This window comes from Sceloporus occidentalis, unplaced genomic scaffold, assembly GCF_023333645.1.
Source record: "Sceloporus occidentalis isolate IW3139 unplaced genomic scaffold, rSceOcc1.0.p SCAF_119, whole genome shotgun sequence".
Lineage (NCBI taxonomy): Eukaryota > Metazoa > Chordata > Lepidosauria > Squamata > Phrynosomatidae > Sceloporus > Sceloporus occidentalis.
In genome coordinates this window covers 1,603,950-1,620,863 of record NW_028317099.1, presented here as the reverse complement: position 1 = coordinate 1,620,863, position 16,914 = coordinate 1,603,950, and the positions used below count along the sequence as shown (strand labels likewise).

The window sequence follows — 16,914 nt, the reverse complement described above, 5'->3', positions numbered from 1 at the left end:
AGAAAGTGATAAGGGAAGGAGAGGGGGTTAGAAAGTAATAAGGCAGGGGCGTCCAACATGCGGGCCAAATGCGGCCCGCGAGACCTCGAGGTGCGGCCCGCATAAGATCGGCAGCCAGGGCAACCGATCTTACGCGGGCCGCACCTCGAGCATGTACTGGCTGACTTGGCATGATAGGAGTGTGATTGCTAACAGCAATCAAAGTCCCATCATGCCTAGGTTCCAGCACTTACACATCCAACCAGTAAATGCTGGAACCTAGGCATGATGGGACTGTGATGGCTGTTAGGAATCACACTCCTATCATGCCAAGTCAGCCAGTACATGCTGAAACCTAGCTAGCTGCCCCCTTGTGTATTGATGCTGCCAGCAGTATGGGGTCTGCACATTACTTACAGCCACCCTGTACCAGCATGTACTGGCTGACTTGGCATGATAGGAGTGTGATTGCTAACAGCAAGCACAGTCCCATCATGCCTAGGTACCAGCATTTACTGGTTGCCTGGGTATGATAGGAGTGTGATTGCTGTGTGGACGCCAGGGCTGGCTTTGGGGTGTGCAACCTGTGATCTATGCGTGTAATTTAGGGGGTTTTAAATATACCTTTTAATGACGTGTTTTTATGTGAATTCCAATTGATCTATACCTGCAAAGCTGGGTTTGTGTGTTATTCTGTAGATCCATATCTGCTATGCTATGTTTCCATACATTATTTATGTATACCTGCAAATACAGGGTTATATGTCTTATTCAGTTGATTAATACCTGCAATGCTGTTTCCATGTATTTATTTGATCTATACCTGCAATGCAACGTTTCATATACTATTGTATACCTGCGAAAAGAAAAAATGTCGGTGCGCTAAGCTAGTCTCAGGCTCAAATAATACAAATGTATAATATAAGGCCTACCTACCAATGTAGGAGGTGAGAGTAGGATCTCACCCTATTGAGAGTGTGCCTTGACGTGGCGGGTGAGCTTAATTATGCTTTGGCCAATTCATATAACCAAAACCTCTCATTTATATTATGTTTATATATTTGTTGCCAACTTTATTAGGGTGAGAAGCGCAGACAGTATTTTGTTTTTTGTATATATTGTATACCTGCAAATACAGGATTTGTATGTCTGATTCTGTTTATTTGAGATCACAAGTGAAATTCAGTTGATCTATACATGCAAAGCTTGGTTTGTGTGTTAATGTGTTGATCTATACCTGCTATCGGCAACTGGGGCTAATGTTAATATATATGGGCAGCAGGGGCATCAATACACAAGGGGCAAAAACACTAAGGGGGGTATAAACGACAATGCAGTGTGAAAAATCCATTCTGATGTAGACGTCTGGGGCAGGCTGGGGGCATAACTGCACATAGGGCTGGTTGGTGGCGATACACAAGGGGGCAGGAACACAAAAGACATAGGCAGTGTGGAAAAAAAAATATTGTTAGCTTAGCACAGCCGGATGCAGGTGTCGGTGTGGCAGAGCCTGGCCTGGTGTGTGTGTTTGGGTGTCGGTGTGGCAGAGCCTGTCCTGGTGTGTGTGGTTGTCGGTGTGGCAGAGCCTGTCCTGGTGTGTCTGTTTGGATGTCGGTATGGCAGAGCCTCTCCTGGTGTGTGTTTGGGTGTTGGTGTGGCAGAGCCTGTCCTGGTGTGTGTGTATAGGTGTTGCTGTGGCAGAGCCTGTCCTGATGTGTGTGGGTGTCTGTGTGGCAGAGCCTGTCCTGGTGTGTGTGTTTGTTTGGTTGTCGGTGTGGCAGAGCCTGTCCTGGTGTGTGTGTCTGGGTGTCGGTGTGACAGAGCCTGTCCTGGTGTGTGTGTGTCTGTGTGACAGAGCCTGTCCTGGTGTGTGTGTCTGGGTGTCGGTGTGACAGAGCCTGTGTTGGTGTGTGTGTTTGGTCATCTGTTTCCTGGCACTTAACTTACAGTAGGAATTATTTAATTTATATTTATCCAGAGATAAAATGCCCTCTTGAAGTTGTAGTGACTTCAGGGGACAAAACATTCAAGGCCCTGAAATCATTTAGTGGAAAAGTTATTTATTGTGTTATAATATTTATTTCAAGGATTAGTCGCACTCAATTGTGGCTTCAGGCTTCCCATGTTGAATGATATTATTTTAGCCCAATAACAAAAGTATAATTCCATAGCACATTACTTTTGGAAATTATTAATGCCCCCCCAGTTTGACTGTGGTATCTTGACTTGTGTGCTGACTGTTACAAATGAATCGTTCAGTTTCTGAACCGATTCATCCGGACCACTGAAAATATCACAAGAAAAGAACGATTCGTTCATGAACCGGACATCACTACATATTTGGAGAGCGTCACGCACAAAAGGAGGTGGTATTAGCAGCCAATCTTGGTGATAGAAGAGGCCCTCTCGTTTTACTGCATCTTGCAGTGTAGGATGATGAGCTCTGATTCGAAAATAGTCCCGTAGGGAGCTGAGAAAGCTTGAAGGGGATGCAATCTCTTGGCTCTTTGCAGATATTCGAGGTTGCAGTGATCAGTGAAAATGAGAAATGGATGTTGTGCTCCTTCTAAATGGTGTCTCCACTCCTCTAGTGCACATTTTATTGCCAACAACTCATGATCTCCCACGCCATAGTTCCTTTGAGGTGGTGTTAGCTTACGTGCAGAGCCGGCCTTAGGCGTTGTGGCGCCCTGTGTGGACTACTCCTCTGGCGCCCCCCCTCTCTGCCCCTTCAGACCCTCGTACTCCACAGAAATTTAGTGGCTTTAGGTGTAAGAGACGTGAGAGGTAGAACGATTTTAGAAAAGTTACGAATAAAGCATCTAAAAGTTGTACCTCTTTACGAGAATGTGGCTGTGGCCACTGTTCGATCACCTTTACCTTGGTCTTGTCCATCTCGATACCCTTAGAGGAAATGCAGAACCCCAAAAAGTAAATCTGGGCAGTCTCAAATTGGCATTTCTCTATCTTAGCAAATACGTGATTGTGATGTTCCTGAAGTCTAGATGAGAAGATCAAGATGTCATCTGAATATACCACCATAAATGTGTCTAATAAATCCCGAAAAATTTCATTGAAAATGTTCTGGAAAGTTGCTGGAGCATTGCAGAGTCCATATGGCATAACCAGATATTCGAAATGGCCATAACGAGTGCGGAACGCTGTCTTCCACTCTTGTCCCTCTTTGACTTGGGTTAAATTATACGCCCCTCGAAGATCCAATTTAGTAAATATGGTGGCTTGTTTAAGGTGTTCAAATAGTTCAGGAATAAGTGGGAGAGGGTACCAGTTTTTCACAGTAATGGTGTTAAGCTCTCTATAGTCACCACAAGGGCGTAAGCCTCCATCCTTCTTGCCCACAAAGAAGATCCCTGCCCTGGCTGGTGAGGTAGAGGGACGAATAAACCCTTTGGCTGAATGTTCGTCAAGGTATTCTCGTAATAATTTAAGTTCAGCATCTGATAAGGGATATATTCCACCATAGGGAATCTTGGATCCGGGTAGGAGATATATTGGACAATCATATGGTCGGTGAGGTGGAAGGGAGTCAATACCCCTCTCAAACACATCTTTCAACTCCATGTCGTAGGACCGTAATCCCGGGATAGAAGAGTTTATTGTGGAATGTGCTGTACCCAGGCAATGAAAGGTACAAGCCGAAGATGAGAATGCGACACGTCCTGTAGTCCATTGAATAACGGAATCGTGTTTCTTAAACCACGGTAATCCCAGAATTAATGGAAACAGTTAAAATTCTAAAATTAGAAATTAGAAAATTGTTTAAAAAAGAAGGCACTTCTCCCCGTGCTCTAAGTTGCTTACCCGGGCATTAAAAATAATTTGTTTTCCTTTAAAAATCTAAAACCTTTTTACTCTCCTTCTTTAAATTAAAAATCAGAAATTGCAAACGCACATTAAGATCTTTAAAAACTTGTTTGCTCTCTTTTTTCTTCCTCTTAACAGCAACAATAAAACATTCTTAATCTTCGACTTAATGGTTTCCCATCAGTCCAAAAATTTCTGACTTGGTTCTTTCTGGCGTCGTCATTGCCCATATGATTATTATGAAATGTTTCCTGATTTGTTCATCCTCTAGTAACAATAAATTAAGTTTCCACAGACAATTCCCAGTTTTAGATTCATTAGGCGTTAAAAAGCTAGTTTTTAAAAGCTTATGGTCTTATTATCTTCTAAAAACATGCCCTGGAGATTAAAACCAGCAGAGGACATAAAATCAATGCGGTAGCTGACCCTGGCCATTAGACCATGTATATCCAAGGTCAGAGAGTTTTAAATGCCTCCATGCATCTTTCAAACCACTGTACAGTGCCCACCGTGCTGCAGCTCAGTTTCAGGGTCTTGGCAATCTTCTTATAGCCTAGGCCATCTTTATGTAGAGCAACAATTCTTTTTTTTTTGCCATTAGGTGCCATATTGAACTTCCAGTGACCAGTATGAGAAAGTGTGAGAGCGATAATACCAAATGTAACACACCTGCTCCTCACACTGGGGAGGGAAAATAGCTAATTGGGCCCAAATTGGACATTTCCATACTCACTTTTGTGAGATACTGTACCTTCTGGTTCTCATCCCCTCCAATTCCATTTTTGCCCGGTAATATACAATTTTATGGCAGACAGGAGGCTTCATATTATGCATTAAATCTTTCTTTACTACTCATAGCAGCAAGAGTTAACAAAGAAAAGTAAAAGTTTTTTCATTAGTCAGGTGTGTAACAGGTAACTAGTAACCAATCAGCATGTAGCCTAGGTAATATAACATCTGGAGTCCTCTTTCACTTGCTCTTTCTTTGCTGCTCTTGTGAAGATAAGTACTATATTTTATAAGAAGCTTATGAAGAGTTTATTCTTTCTGTGAATATTATTAATTACATTATGCGGTTACTTGTGCTTGCGTGTTTGCATATACGTAACGTGTGTGTAGTCATATGCGCGCATTAATTGTATGTATATATATATTCACATATACTTTTCCACTGTGGTTTTTTACACAGAGGTTTTTTCTCTCGCTGTTTTACAGCCACCTATTCTCCTCAGGACAATACTAGCTACAGTATTCTGCATTATATCCTTAGTAGAATAGAAATATATATATATATATATATATATATATATTTCTGTGTATATATATGTTTATATATGTATGTATGTATGTGGGTATATTTATGTATGTAAGTGCATATATATATATATATATATATATATACAGTATCAGTATGTATGTAGGTGTCTTGTATATATGTATTTCTCTTGTAAAACACCATTACATAAGTTATGGTGGGTAAAAGGTGATGGAAACCCTTCCACTTAAATTTAAGGGGTAGTAGAAGTATTATTAAACACTCATCTACAGACACCAGACAAGCCAGAAGGCTTGTTTTTCCCTCAGAAATCTCATGGTGTATTGACAACCACAAAGGATTCTGGGTAGGCGCATGCAAATAAGGTTAACAATTATCACCTTTGCCTCTATATCCACTTTATACATGGATCCCTTGAAAGTAATTGCCCGCTGTACAAGACAGCCTTTAGACAAAACTCGGGAAGAGGTACAATAGCCAGATCACCACTCATGGACAGCTTTTTTTTTTTTTGAAGCCCGAGGTGCGTGCTCCATTGGGTGCCGCATTCTGTGCACAAGGCAGCAGAAGCCAGACTACGATACCGAGTTCCCTCACGGAGAACTCGGACAAATTCCAACCCCCCCATGGGAGGGTCGGATCTTGAGTCTCACCCAGAAGAGTGAGACTCCTTGCTGGTTTTGTGAAGAGAGGAAGGGGCCAGAAGGCTCCCAATCCTCCTCCAGCAAAGTCCAGGCTTCACTGCCTCTTAAAAAGAAAACAGTGTCCAAAACGTGGGTACAAAATCATGTGCCAAGAATAGTGAGGGCCTAGCCGTGAATTTGAAAACCGTGAATTCAAAGGGGGGAAAATTAATTGGCACTCGTGAAAACGAAGTGAATATATAAATTAAAGAAAAATAATTTAGGGACAGGCCATTGCTGGATTCAAAAATAAAGACTTATTTAACAAATAAGGTTAACAATTATTTGCATGCGCCTACCCAGAATCCTTTGTGGTTGTCAATACACCATGAGATTTCTGAGGGAAAAACAAGCCTTCTGGCTTGTCTGGTGTCTGTAGATGAGTGTTTAATAATACTTCTACTATCTTGTAAAACACATAACTAAATATACATTCCATCTACTCCTGAGTTATTCTGGTCCGCTGAGGATTCTACCACAGCTATGGCTAAAGGCATAAAAAAGTCTGGTAAATGTTCTCAGAAGAGACATTTTTGTTATACCGATACCTCTTCCCCTAAAAATTCATGTCCAAGAAAGAGGATCAGGTCAAATCATATAGTTTGCGCATTAAAGCTAGCTCGTCTGCAGGTGTCCAGAAGTCACACTTTTTACCCTCCGCCCGTGAGGAAGAAATGTATAAACGGGCAAAATCCCTTGTCGGCTTGGACCAGACTTAAACGAAACATCATCAAATGAATCTTTTTTTGGAGGAATCAGATTCCTCATATATAGATGAAAATTCGGACTATGAGGAGGTTTCAGATAAAGATGTTAATAATATGCCTATTGATGATGATGCCACAATTTTGGACAGCACAGGAAAACCCTACTTCGACCCAGGGCACATAAAATACCCGCGATCGGGAGAGTGGGTCCCTCACCCTCAAGTTGGAAAATTTTTATCCCTTTGGATGAGAAAACCTCTAGAAAAATCAGCTAGGAGCAAATTGAGAGCAGAATGTCCTAGGCCCACACTGCCTCTTAATGCAGCCTCTACTCCCGAATTAGACCCCATTCTAGTCAAATATTTAATGAAAACGGGGAAAAATCCCCAAAAAGGTATTGATAGGTCATTTAAATTGTGCCAAGACAAATTTCTTGACCTTTTAGGTCCAATTACAAAGATTTTGGACTTATCGGAAGAAGCCATATCTTCTGGCAAACCCATAGATGTAAACATACTTAAAGGTTGGGCCCAAAGGGCAGTATGTCTTTTGGGTAACACTAATGCCGCCTTTTGTGCAGAGCGGAGACGCTCTATCCTTATGAGACTTGATCCTCAACTCATACACTTGGCTAGTACTGAATCAAAATCTAATGAAGGTTTACTCTTTTGGTAGTTCCTTCATTAAGGAAATAAGTAAATACGTAAGCTCAAACTTCTCTGAAAAAAGTGTTTCAACATAGAGTTTTTAGCAGGGCTGGGAGAGGAAAGGGCCGCTTTCCCAGCCGCCAATTCCAAGACAGAAAATACGAAGGCCCTACCCATTCCGAAAGACCCTCCTACACTCCAACAAACACTTTTCAACCCACACCCTTCTTTCCCTCATGAGGACGCCCTTGGAGGGCCAGAGGTCACAGAGGCTACCCCAGATCCAGACCTCCTACAGGTGAGTGCTCTAATTCTCCTTCATTTTTCCACAATTGGACTATGATTACGTCAAATACCTGGATTCTAAACACCATCTCAGGGTATCAGATAGAGTTTGTCTCCCCTCCTATACAACTAACAAAACCTCAACCTATTATATTTTCAAAAATAGATCAAAATCTAATAAGAATAGAAATCAAAGAATTACATTCCAAGGGAGCAATTTGTCCAATCCCACCTCAATACCCTGGGTTTCTGAGCAACCTATTTTTAGTAAAAAACAAGGACGGAGGTTACAGACCCGTCATAAATTTGAAAACCCTCAACAATTATGTCAGATATCAGCACTTCAAAATGGAAGGGATCTTTTAAGAGACCTTTTAATTCAAGGGGATTGGTTGGTCACAATAGATCTCAAAGATGCCTATCTCACAGTCCCAATTCATCCTTCTTCTCAACCCTATCTACAATTCTGTTGGGAAAATCAAACTTGGCAATTCACCAGCCTATCGTTCGGCCTTTCTTGAGCACCATGGTGCTTTACGAAACTCATGAAACCGGTAGTAGCCACTCTAAGAAGTCGAGGGGTTCGTCTTATAATTTATTTAGACGACATTCTCTCTTAATGGCCCAATCATTACAACTCATTAATCTACATATGCAATGGACAGTATCGTTACTCACGGACCCCCGATTTTTAATCAATCTCCAAAAATCAGTTTTAACCCCAGGAAAGACTATAGAATTTCAAGGTTTTATAATAGACACCCAATCGGCTCTTCTCAGTCTCCCTTCCAGGAAACTAAAAACAATTTGAAGGGAGATTCACTCCATACTAAACAAACAATTAGTTTCCTTAAGGACAATTGCTCGTGTTGTAGGTCTACTTTCAGCCTCAATACAGGCCATTTTCCCAGCCCCTCTGCATTACAGAGCCCTTCAACGTCTCAAAACCCTACATTTAAGAGACGGTTTAAGTTACTCAGACGAGATAACCCTCAATTCAGACACCAAGGAAGAACGTCTTTGGTGGCTACAACACATCCAAGCCTGGAATGGAAAAAACATTTTCAACTCCTTACCAGACCTAATTATAGAATCCAACGCGAGTCTATCAGGATGGGGTGCTCGCTGTGGACCTTTTTCCACAGGGGGCAAATGGTCCATAAAAGAATCCCATCTCCATATCAATTGCTTGGAGCTCCTGGCGGGGTGTTTCGCGAAAAAAAAATCACATTGCTGCATTCTTTTACGGATGGACAATGTGTCTGCTGTGCAATATGTCAATCGATTGGGAGGTACGAGATCAAAACTTCTAGCCAACATTGCGAAAAACTTTTGGCATTTTTGTCTGGACAGGGATATTGTTTTGAGAGCGGAACATCTCCCAGGACTCTCCAATTCTATAGCGGATTGGAATTTCAGATTTTTGGTAGATACCAGCGATTGGAATCTGAATCCCTTGATTTTCCAACAAATCCTTTCTATTTGGGGCCCTCTTCATATAGACCTATTCGCCTCGCGTTTAAATCGCCAACTTCCTCAATTTTTCAGTTGGCGCCCCGATCCCGAAGCACTGGGAGTAGATGCTTTTCTTCAAACTTGGCCAACCATGACCCTATATGCGTTCCCTTCATTTGCTCTCATCCCGAGAGTCCTGATTCATACAATAGCCATGAAATCAACTCTAGTTTTAATAACCCCACGATGGTCCACTCAAACTTGGTTCCCTCAACTCCTAGGGATGACCATAGACTTCCCCCGTATTCTACCAGCAATACACAATATCGTTCGGGATCCACAGGGGAACCCTCATCCTCTAATTACATCGGGACAACTTTGGTTGCTTGGTTAATCTCAGGACAACAGAATCTGATCCGGGATTTTCACAATCAACTAGAGACATCTGTTCAGAGGCCTGGGCTCCAGGTACCAGGACAGCTTACAGATCAGCCTGGAAATTATGGCTTCATTGGTGCATGCAACAGGATTTGGATCCCATTCATGCATCTATCTCCCATATCTTAAATTTTCTCTCTTTCTCTTTTGCTATTTCTTCTAATCATTCACCGATTGATTCTATCCCTGTAGGTAAACACCCCCTAATTTGCAAATTAATGAAAGGAATTCGCTTCAAGAGGCCCCCTCTTCCCAAATATCAATCTACTTGGGATGTTAGTGTTCTTCTAAACCTTATCATCTCATGGGGAGATAATGACCCATTAACCTTAAAATTACTTTCATTTAAACTTACAGTTTTACCATGTCTTATATCTTTTAAGAGTGTTTCTGACGTAAAAGCACTAGACATATCCCGTAGACACTATTCTCCTCAAGGGGTTCATTTTTCTATATCTAGATGTACAAAAACAAATTTACAAACAGTTTTTTACCCTGCATTTCCTCACCATAATAACTTGTGTGTAGTTCGCTGCTTAAAAACATATGAATGAAAAACTATTAATCTTAGAACCTAATCTTCTCAATTACTCATTTCCTATTGTAAACCATACTTACCCGTATCTTCTCCTACTTTAGCTAGATGGGTTAGACAAACTATGAACTTAGCAGGCATTGATACCAAGAAGTTTGGCGCCCATTCAACTAGAGGAGCCATGTCCACCAAAGTTCTTCAAGCAGGAGGTTCCCTATCGGATATTCTTAAAGCAGCCAATTGGTCACCTGAATCAACATTTAAAACCTTTTATTTTAGACCTGAATCTCATGTGTCTATGTCTATTCTTTAGAAATATGATACTTAAATTAATGAACGTACTTTACAGATCTTAGCTTTAAACTTGCATAATATGAAGCCTCCTGTCTGCCATAAAATTGGAGATTTTCCTAACCTTGGTGATGGAAAATATGGATTTTATTAAAGACAGGAGGCGAATATTATCCCACCCAATTAACCCAACCCTTATTCATTTCCTATAGTTTAATGGACGACAACAGAAGTTTTTCCAGGTTCAAGATCCAACCTACCTGAGTTTCGATGTTCTTCTGATTACAGTATTTTCCTACTTCAACCATATCACATCAAAGAAAGAGGAAGTGAAAGATGACTCCAGATGTTATATTACCTAGGCTACATGCTGATTGGTTACTAGTTACCTGTTACACACCTGACTAATTAAAAAACTTTTACTTTTCTTTGTTAACTCTTGCTGCTATGAGTAGTAAAGAAAGATTTAATGCATAATATCCGCCTCCTGTCTTTAATAAAATCCATATTTTCCGTCACCAAGGTTAGGAAAATCTCCAATTAAATAACATTTCCAACTATTAGAGGGGAAGAACTTGTAGCAAAGAAGGAGAAATACGTTCTAAAATTTCCATTCTTTCATTCCTAACTGTTGAAGCATTGTCATGCCCCTCTCACCCTTACCTGCTCTCCCCTGCGGTCCTCCGTTACTGCATGCCATCCAAAAGCTCCGCTTAAACCTAAAGTTTCAGCAAACCCCATCAACACAATGCAGTACACCTGTAGCAGGGTGGTAACACCTGTAATCCCTATTAAGCATCCGCCAATGAAGGCCACATACAACAGTAATGAACCAGGTGCTATGGATTTACCCCTGCCTGGTAACCAATCCAGTAGGGAGCTTGTTCAGCACAGGGGAGGAGTAGATACCTGCAGCACTATAAAAACCCCTCCAACTGTGAACACTTTACTCCAGTGTTCCAGAACTTTGGTTCCTGTATGTCCGTGGACTTCAGCTTCCTGTTCGCCTCTGTTCGCTCTGCTACAGACCCTCTATTGGATTCTTCCTTACCTGACCTTTGGCTTCCCTATTGGACTACCCCGTTTGCCTGTTACCTGACCCTTGCCTGGACTACCGTTTATACTGATCGCCGCCTGCCCTTGACCTATTGCTTGTTTACTGACACCGCTTTAGGCAATCCTCTGCTCTTACGTTCCCAGCCCAATCCTTACAAGCATATACATTTGTAAGACCAACATCAAAACCTTTAAAAACAACATCAATTAAAATTGCTCTCCCGTGAGCAATTTCAATAATACAATTTAAAACAAAATTTTTATTCTTAAAAAGGATTCCAACCCCAGCAACTTTATTATCATTTGGCCCGGACCAGTCCTTCTTTAACTGTCCATAAAACAGTCCATGATCTATTGCACACTCCTGTAAGAAAATGATGTCCACATTTAGAGTCTGTAAATATGCAAACAAAGCAGCCCTTCTGGCAGTGTGTTTTATCAGCGTCCCTCTCACCTTCAGCGACCAAAACTTCTACCCGAAACAGCCTATTCCTTCATCTGATTGCTTGGCATTACTGATCCCACTGCAACCAGCACAGCAGGATCATCCAGTGGCGGCATAACCATCACAGGCTCCTTTGGGTCAACCATAGAGGAGGGCTTACTTGGACCTGGATCTAATTTCCCATGAGGTCCAGCAGCCATCTGCCCAGGACCGCCCGGGTTGCTGGGACAGTCCTTATATACATGGTCTGGCTTGCCACATCCGTTGCACAACTTGGACTTATCACAGCTAGCGGTGAGCTGGCCCCATTCTCCACAGTTCCTGCATAGGGGCCTAGGGTCGGCTGTGCAGGTCGCGTGAGTGTGCCCATAGCCCCCTGCACCTCCTACACAGGAATGGCATCCCTGCGTAGAAACAGTATCCTCTGTTGCTACTGATGGAGAAACTCTGGGGGGATTCCACCGACCCCTTCCTTGGGCTCTTTTATTTGCACAAGGAACCTCCTCTTACTGTTCCAAATCCCCATCTCATTCCGTAACCTTCTGTGGGTTAGATATCTTGTTACAATAGCGATCCAGCCAGGCTATGATAGTTTCAAAAGACACATATGGGTTCATCCTTCTTTCCTCTGAGGTTCTTATAGATGTTGTGACACACACCGATGTTCTGTAGTGTTACTGTATACGTACCTTTAACTTGGCCTTGCAGGCAGTAGATGTCCAAGTGTTTTAGCACCTCCTGTACAACATACTTTGTTCCTTTCTCTTTCTTCTCTCTCTCAGGAACTTCAATCTTGATCGAATTTTGAAGTCTCCTGTCCTTAACAGACGCAAAATTGATGGTTGCAGGTACGTTCACCAGGACAACAAAAATTACTCAGGCTTAAGGTAGGCAGCCTGCTGCCTTAAATAATTGTTAACATAAACAGTAATCAGGGCCCAAACACACAGCTACAGCGGAAGTCCCGAGTAGCATGCAGAAGTCCACCGGCTGCTCCCTCTTGACACCAGGGAGTCTGGCGCACGGGGGACATGTCTAGGGATGCATCGGTAAGGCAGGGGGGCATATAGGGAGGTATAAGGCATATCAGGGGGCAGATTGGCAAATAGGGTGGAATAAGGCATATCTGGAGGGCAGAGTGGGAAATATGAGGGTATACGGCATATCAGGGAGGGCAAAGTGGCATATCAGGGAGGGCAAAGTGGCATATCAGGGAGGCAGAGTGGCATATAGGGGGGTATAAGCTATATTAGGGAGGCCGAATGGCATATCAGGGAGGCAGAATGGCATATAGGGAGTATAAGGCATATCTGGGGGCAAAGTAGCAACCCATGGAGCAAATGTGCATAACTGGGGTGCATGTTGGTAAATAAAAGGAAATAAGAACAAAAAATGCATTTTTCTCAATCATAGCTTTTTTTTCTAAATTAATATTCAAATTTTGGGGGGGTCTTCTTATAATCAGTGTCGTCTTATAATCAAGCAGATACGATAAATACAGAGTCAAAGCTAACAGGGTGAAATCCTGACAACCAGACAGGGTGCACATGCTGACCCCTGTCCACTGCCAAAAGCAGTCCTACAATAGGCAGGGAGCAATGGAAGAATGAGGCATAGTCATATGAATCACGTTTTCTTTTACATCACGTGAATGGCCGGGTGCGTGTGTTAACCACTTATCTGCAGAACACATGGCTCCATGGAGGGCCGACTTCACAACTTACTGCACCTAAAGCACCTTTAGCAGCAAACTGCTAAAGTCTTGGTGCCAGATATCACAGCACACCTTTAGAGGTGTAGTGGAGTCCATGCCTCGATGGGTCAGGGCTATTTTGGTGATAAAAGGGGGACCTACACAATATTAGGCAGGTGGGCGTAATGTTATGGCTGATCCGTGTATATGTATAGTGTAAGGAAGTGTGTGCATGTGTATAAGAGTGTGGTGATAGCATGTATGGTGTTTAAGCTACGATATGAAATTAGCATAAGTGTGTTTGTCATCACATAATGTTAGAGTGTGCGTATTAGTGTATGGTGGTAGCATGTGCGTACATGAGCAGATGGTGTTCAAGTGTGTAAATACATGGTAGTATATGGCAAGGATTGACACACCCAGGGCACCAGTTCAATAAAAACATGATTGGGGAAGAAAAAAAGCTGTCTCCTAACCTTTTTGATGGGCTCCTAGATCCAAGCTTTGTCAATCCTGGCTGTATGAAATCACTATTTTGTGTGTTAATATGTGTTAACATTCATTTTCAGGATGTCTGTTTACATGTTACAAAATTATCTACCCCCATTCTGTCTCTCATAGTTGAAGTGTACCTATGGTGAACATTACAGGCTTCTCTCATCTTTGTAAGTGGAAGAACTTGCACAATTGGTGGCTGACTAAATACTTTTTTGCCCCACTGTATATAGCTCTTGGGATACACTGTAGCTGGCTATTTTGCAGCTTCATCAAGCTCTTGCATAATATGAGCTCTGTGATATATTGCACTTCCAGGTGGCATGATGTTAGCACATGTTCTGTTGTGCACACTGTTGCGGCAAGAGGAACAGATTTCACCTATTATCAGTTATTTGAGAAAGCTTGGCAGAAGGTTTTTAATTGAAAGAGAGGCCATTATAATAGACATAGTTGGAATAAAAGCTCTATTTGTAATATTTTTGTTTTGTGGTTCTTTTGCTAGTTCAGCTGGGTTTAGATGAGGTTGTGAGTTATTATGTAGATTAAATGTGTGTGTCACATTTTGTCAATGAATGAGCCCAAAATGCAATTGTTGACTATTTCTATTTACAATACTATGTCCAATATTTAATAATGACTGCAGATTTAATTTGTGTGACTATGCTATATTTATTTGTAGCATATGATTAAAATAAAACAAAAGCCACTCTTCATTTTATTACACAATGTCATTTGCTAAGAGCATCGTGAATAGCAGTTGTCACACCCCAGGTGATACAAGAGCGCACAACAATGAGGGAAGCTCCACGGTAAAGCAGTGTGATTCTACTCCTGCGTTGTGCAAATACAGCATGTGCTACCTCTCTTAAATTTGGCAGCCCTTTCCCCACTGTTGCCTGCATGTTGGACACTAGCACACTGAGTGGATAGAGCACCAATGAGATGAGGGCTCCATTTAGAGCACCAGATCCCAAAGAAGGAGCCCATTGCGGAATCCCTTTAGCGCTTAGTATATCTTTTAGTGGATCCTTTAATAAAAAGTATAAAGAATTACCAAGAGCATTGCGGATAAGAATAAGACTGAACCCTCTATAGAGGCCACAATACAGACGGTCTCTTCCCTTGTAGTTTAGGAATTCCTGTAAGATGGAGCTAGCACACGGAAAACGTTTGTTGTTACGGCCATCTTGCAGTATGTTCTGGACCCTTTCAAATGGTACAAGAAGGGTGGCCTCCAAAACCCCAGTGAGGAATCCAGATAGTGCACGATGCCCAGCACTTGGAATCCCCCCACCACAGAGCAGATGTTGGAAAGTTCCCTGAGTACCAAAGAGCACTGTGCCTTGTACAGTCTTTGCGATGAGAGGTGGAGTCAAGCCACGGTAGAGATAAGCAATCCCTTCTTTGCCTAATTGGTGTGTAGCAGCTCTGATGTTTAGTGTGTGGAGTTGCTGCCGAAAGATTGTCTTGTAGATGGGAAATGTGAGAACTGTGGACAGAAAGGTGGAGGCAGCTCCCACAAAATAACTACCACCATTTATAACAAACCAGCGAGGAGTGTTTCCATCCCCCATGACTTAAAGTCTTGGCTGTTTAGCTCACGTTGTAAAGTAAGTTATTGTTAACCTTTGTAAGTCAGGAATCACAATAAAATGTTGTCTTCGGGGTACTGCTTTACTGCCTACAAAAGTAAACATAAAAGGAGAAACAATATTACTAGTATTAGTATTTATTGCTATGCTTATTTCCTGTAACTTATTCAATAACTATTAGTGTCAGAATCACAACGTCTGTTACATTGTTGGACATTTGTCTCAATTAAACTAATACAACTTGTTTTATATGATCTGACCTTCATAAATCAGTACAATTTCAAAATATTACTATTCTAATAATTTTAATGTCATATTAATATAGAAATTACCATATTTGCTTGATTATAAGACGACCCCCCAAAATCTGAATAAAAAGCCTGAATATAAGATGACCCTATAGGAAAAAAGTTTTACCAGTAAATGTTAATTCATGTAAACTATGTAAACTATTTTTTTTTAATAAAAGCTATGATTGAGAAAAATATTTTGTTTTTAATTCCTTTTATTTTCCAACCTGCCCCTCAGTTATGCACATCTGCTCCCAGGCTTGTCACTCTGCCCCATAAATGCCTTAAACCCACTATATGTCACTGTGCCCCATGATATGCCTTTTAACCCTCTAAATGCCACTGTGCCCCCATGATATGCCTTTTAACCCTCTATATACCACTGTGCCCCATGATATGCCTTTTTTTTTCTTTTTTTTTTTTCAAATCTCCGTTTATTGAAAATGCATAACAGCAACAACCAGTAGATGTAGTACAAAGAGTCACATTATGCATAGCATGGTACAAAACAAGGGAAAATGCAATACAATAGATCCAGGAAATTAGAAATATAATTGAAACAGAGACGACTGAGCAGCTGGACCGTCCAAAATACGACATACCAAGGCCCAGAAGGATCGAACGCGAAAGGAGGGCAATATAGGTCCTAAAAGTAAAAAAAATTAAACACAGGCCATGTGAGATATGCATAAACGGAGACACAAAAAGGAAACAACAAGAAACTAAAACAAAAACAAAAACCAAAGCGCACGCTGCTATGTGTGTGACACAGATAAAGGCACTTGCTGAAATATACACATAACCAACACACACCCGACACGGACCCAGAGCAAAAAAAAACCAAAAAAAAAACCAATGAGCCGAATTATGACGAGAAGCCGCCAGGCAGGTTCCCAACCCGCAGGTAAGAGCTCGGGCGGAGAAGATCAGAAGCAGATATCAATGAGGCTGGAGGTGGACAAGAAGGTCACCCAGGGAAGCCAGGTCACATCATGGGTATATTCCTTGCCCCGTGAAATGGCCATCAAGCTCTCCATGTGATAAATAAGGTTAACCCTAGCTAACCACGCGTCAATGGGAGGGGGACCCTGGGCCTTCCAATAGCGGGGAATGACCACCTTAGCGGCCTGGATGAGGTGAATAAGCAACGACCCCCTATAAGTGTGAACCGGGGAGTCCGTGTGGTGAAACAGAAGGGCAGCGGGAGAGGCTACAAAGT

General features: G+C 41.9%; 1 protein-coding gene across 1 annotated transcript; it reads right to left on the bottom strand.

The window, feature by feature from the left end:
* Positions 1-14,541: 14,541 nt before the first annotated feature.
* LOC149282320 (solute carrier family 25 member 53-like) lies at positions 14,542-15,387 on the bottom strand. The gene has a single exon (XM_089498374.1). The coding sequence runs from the start codon at positions 15,385-15,387 to the stop codon at positions 14,542-14,544; it is 846 nt and encodes a 281-aa protein (XP_089354500.1).
* Between the last annotated feature and the right edge of the window lie 1,527 nt (positions 15,388-16,914).

Coding starts and splice junctions, on each gene's coding strand:
- LOC149282320 (XM_089498374.1), bottom strand. CDS start 15,387: ATGGGGGATGGAAACACTCCTCGCTGGTTTGTTATAAATGGTGGTAGT.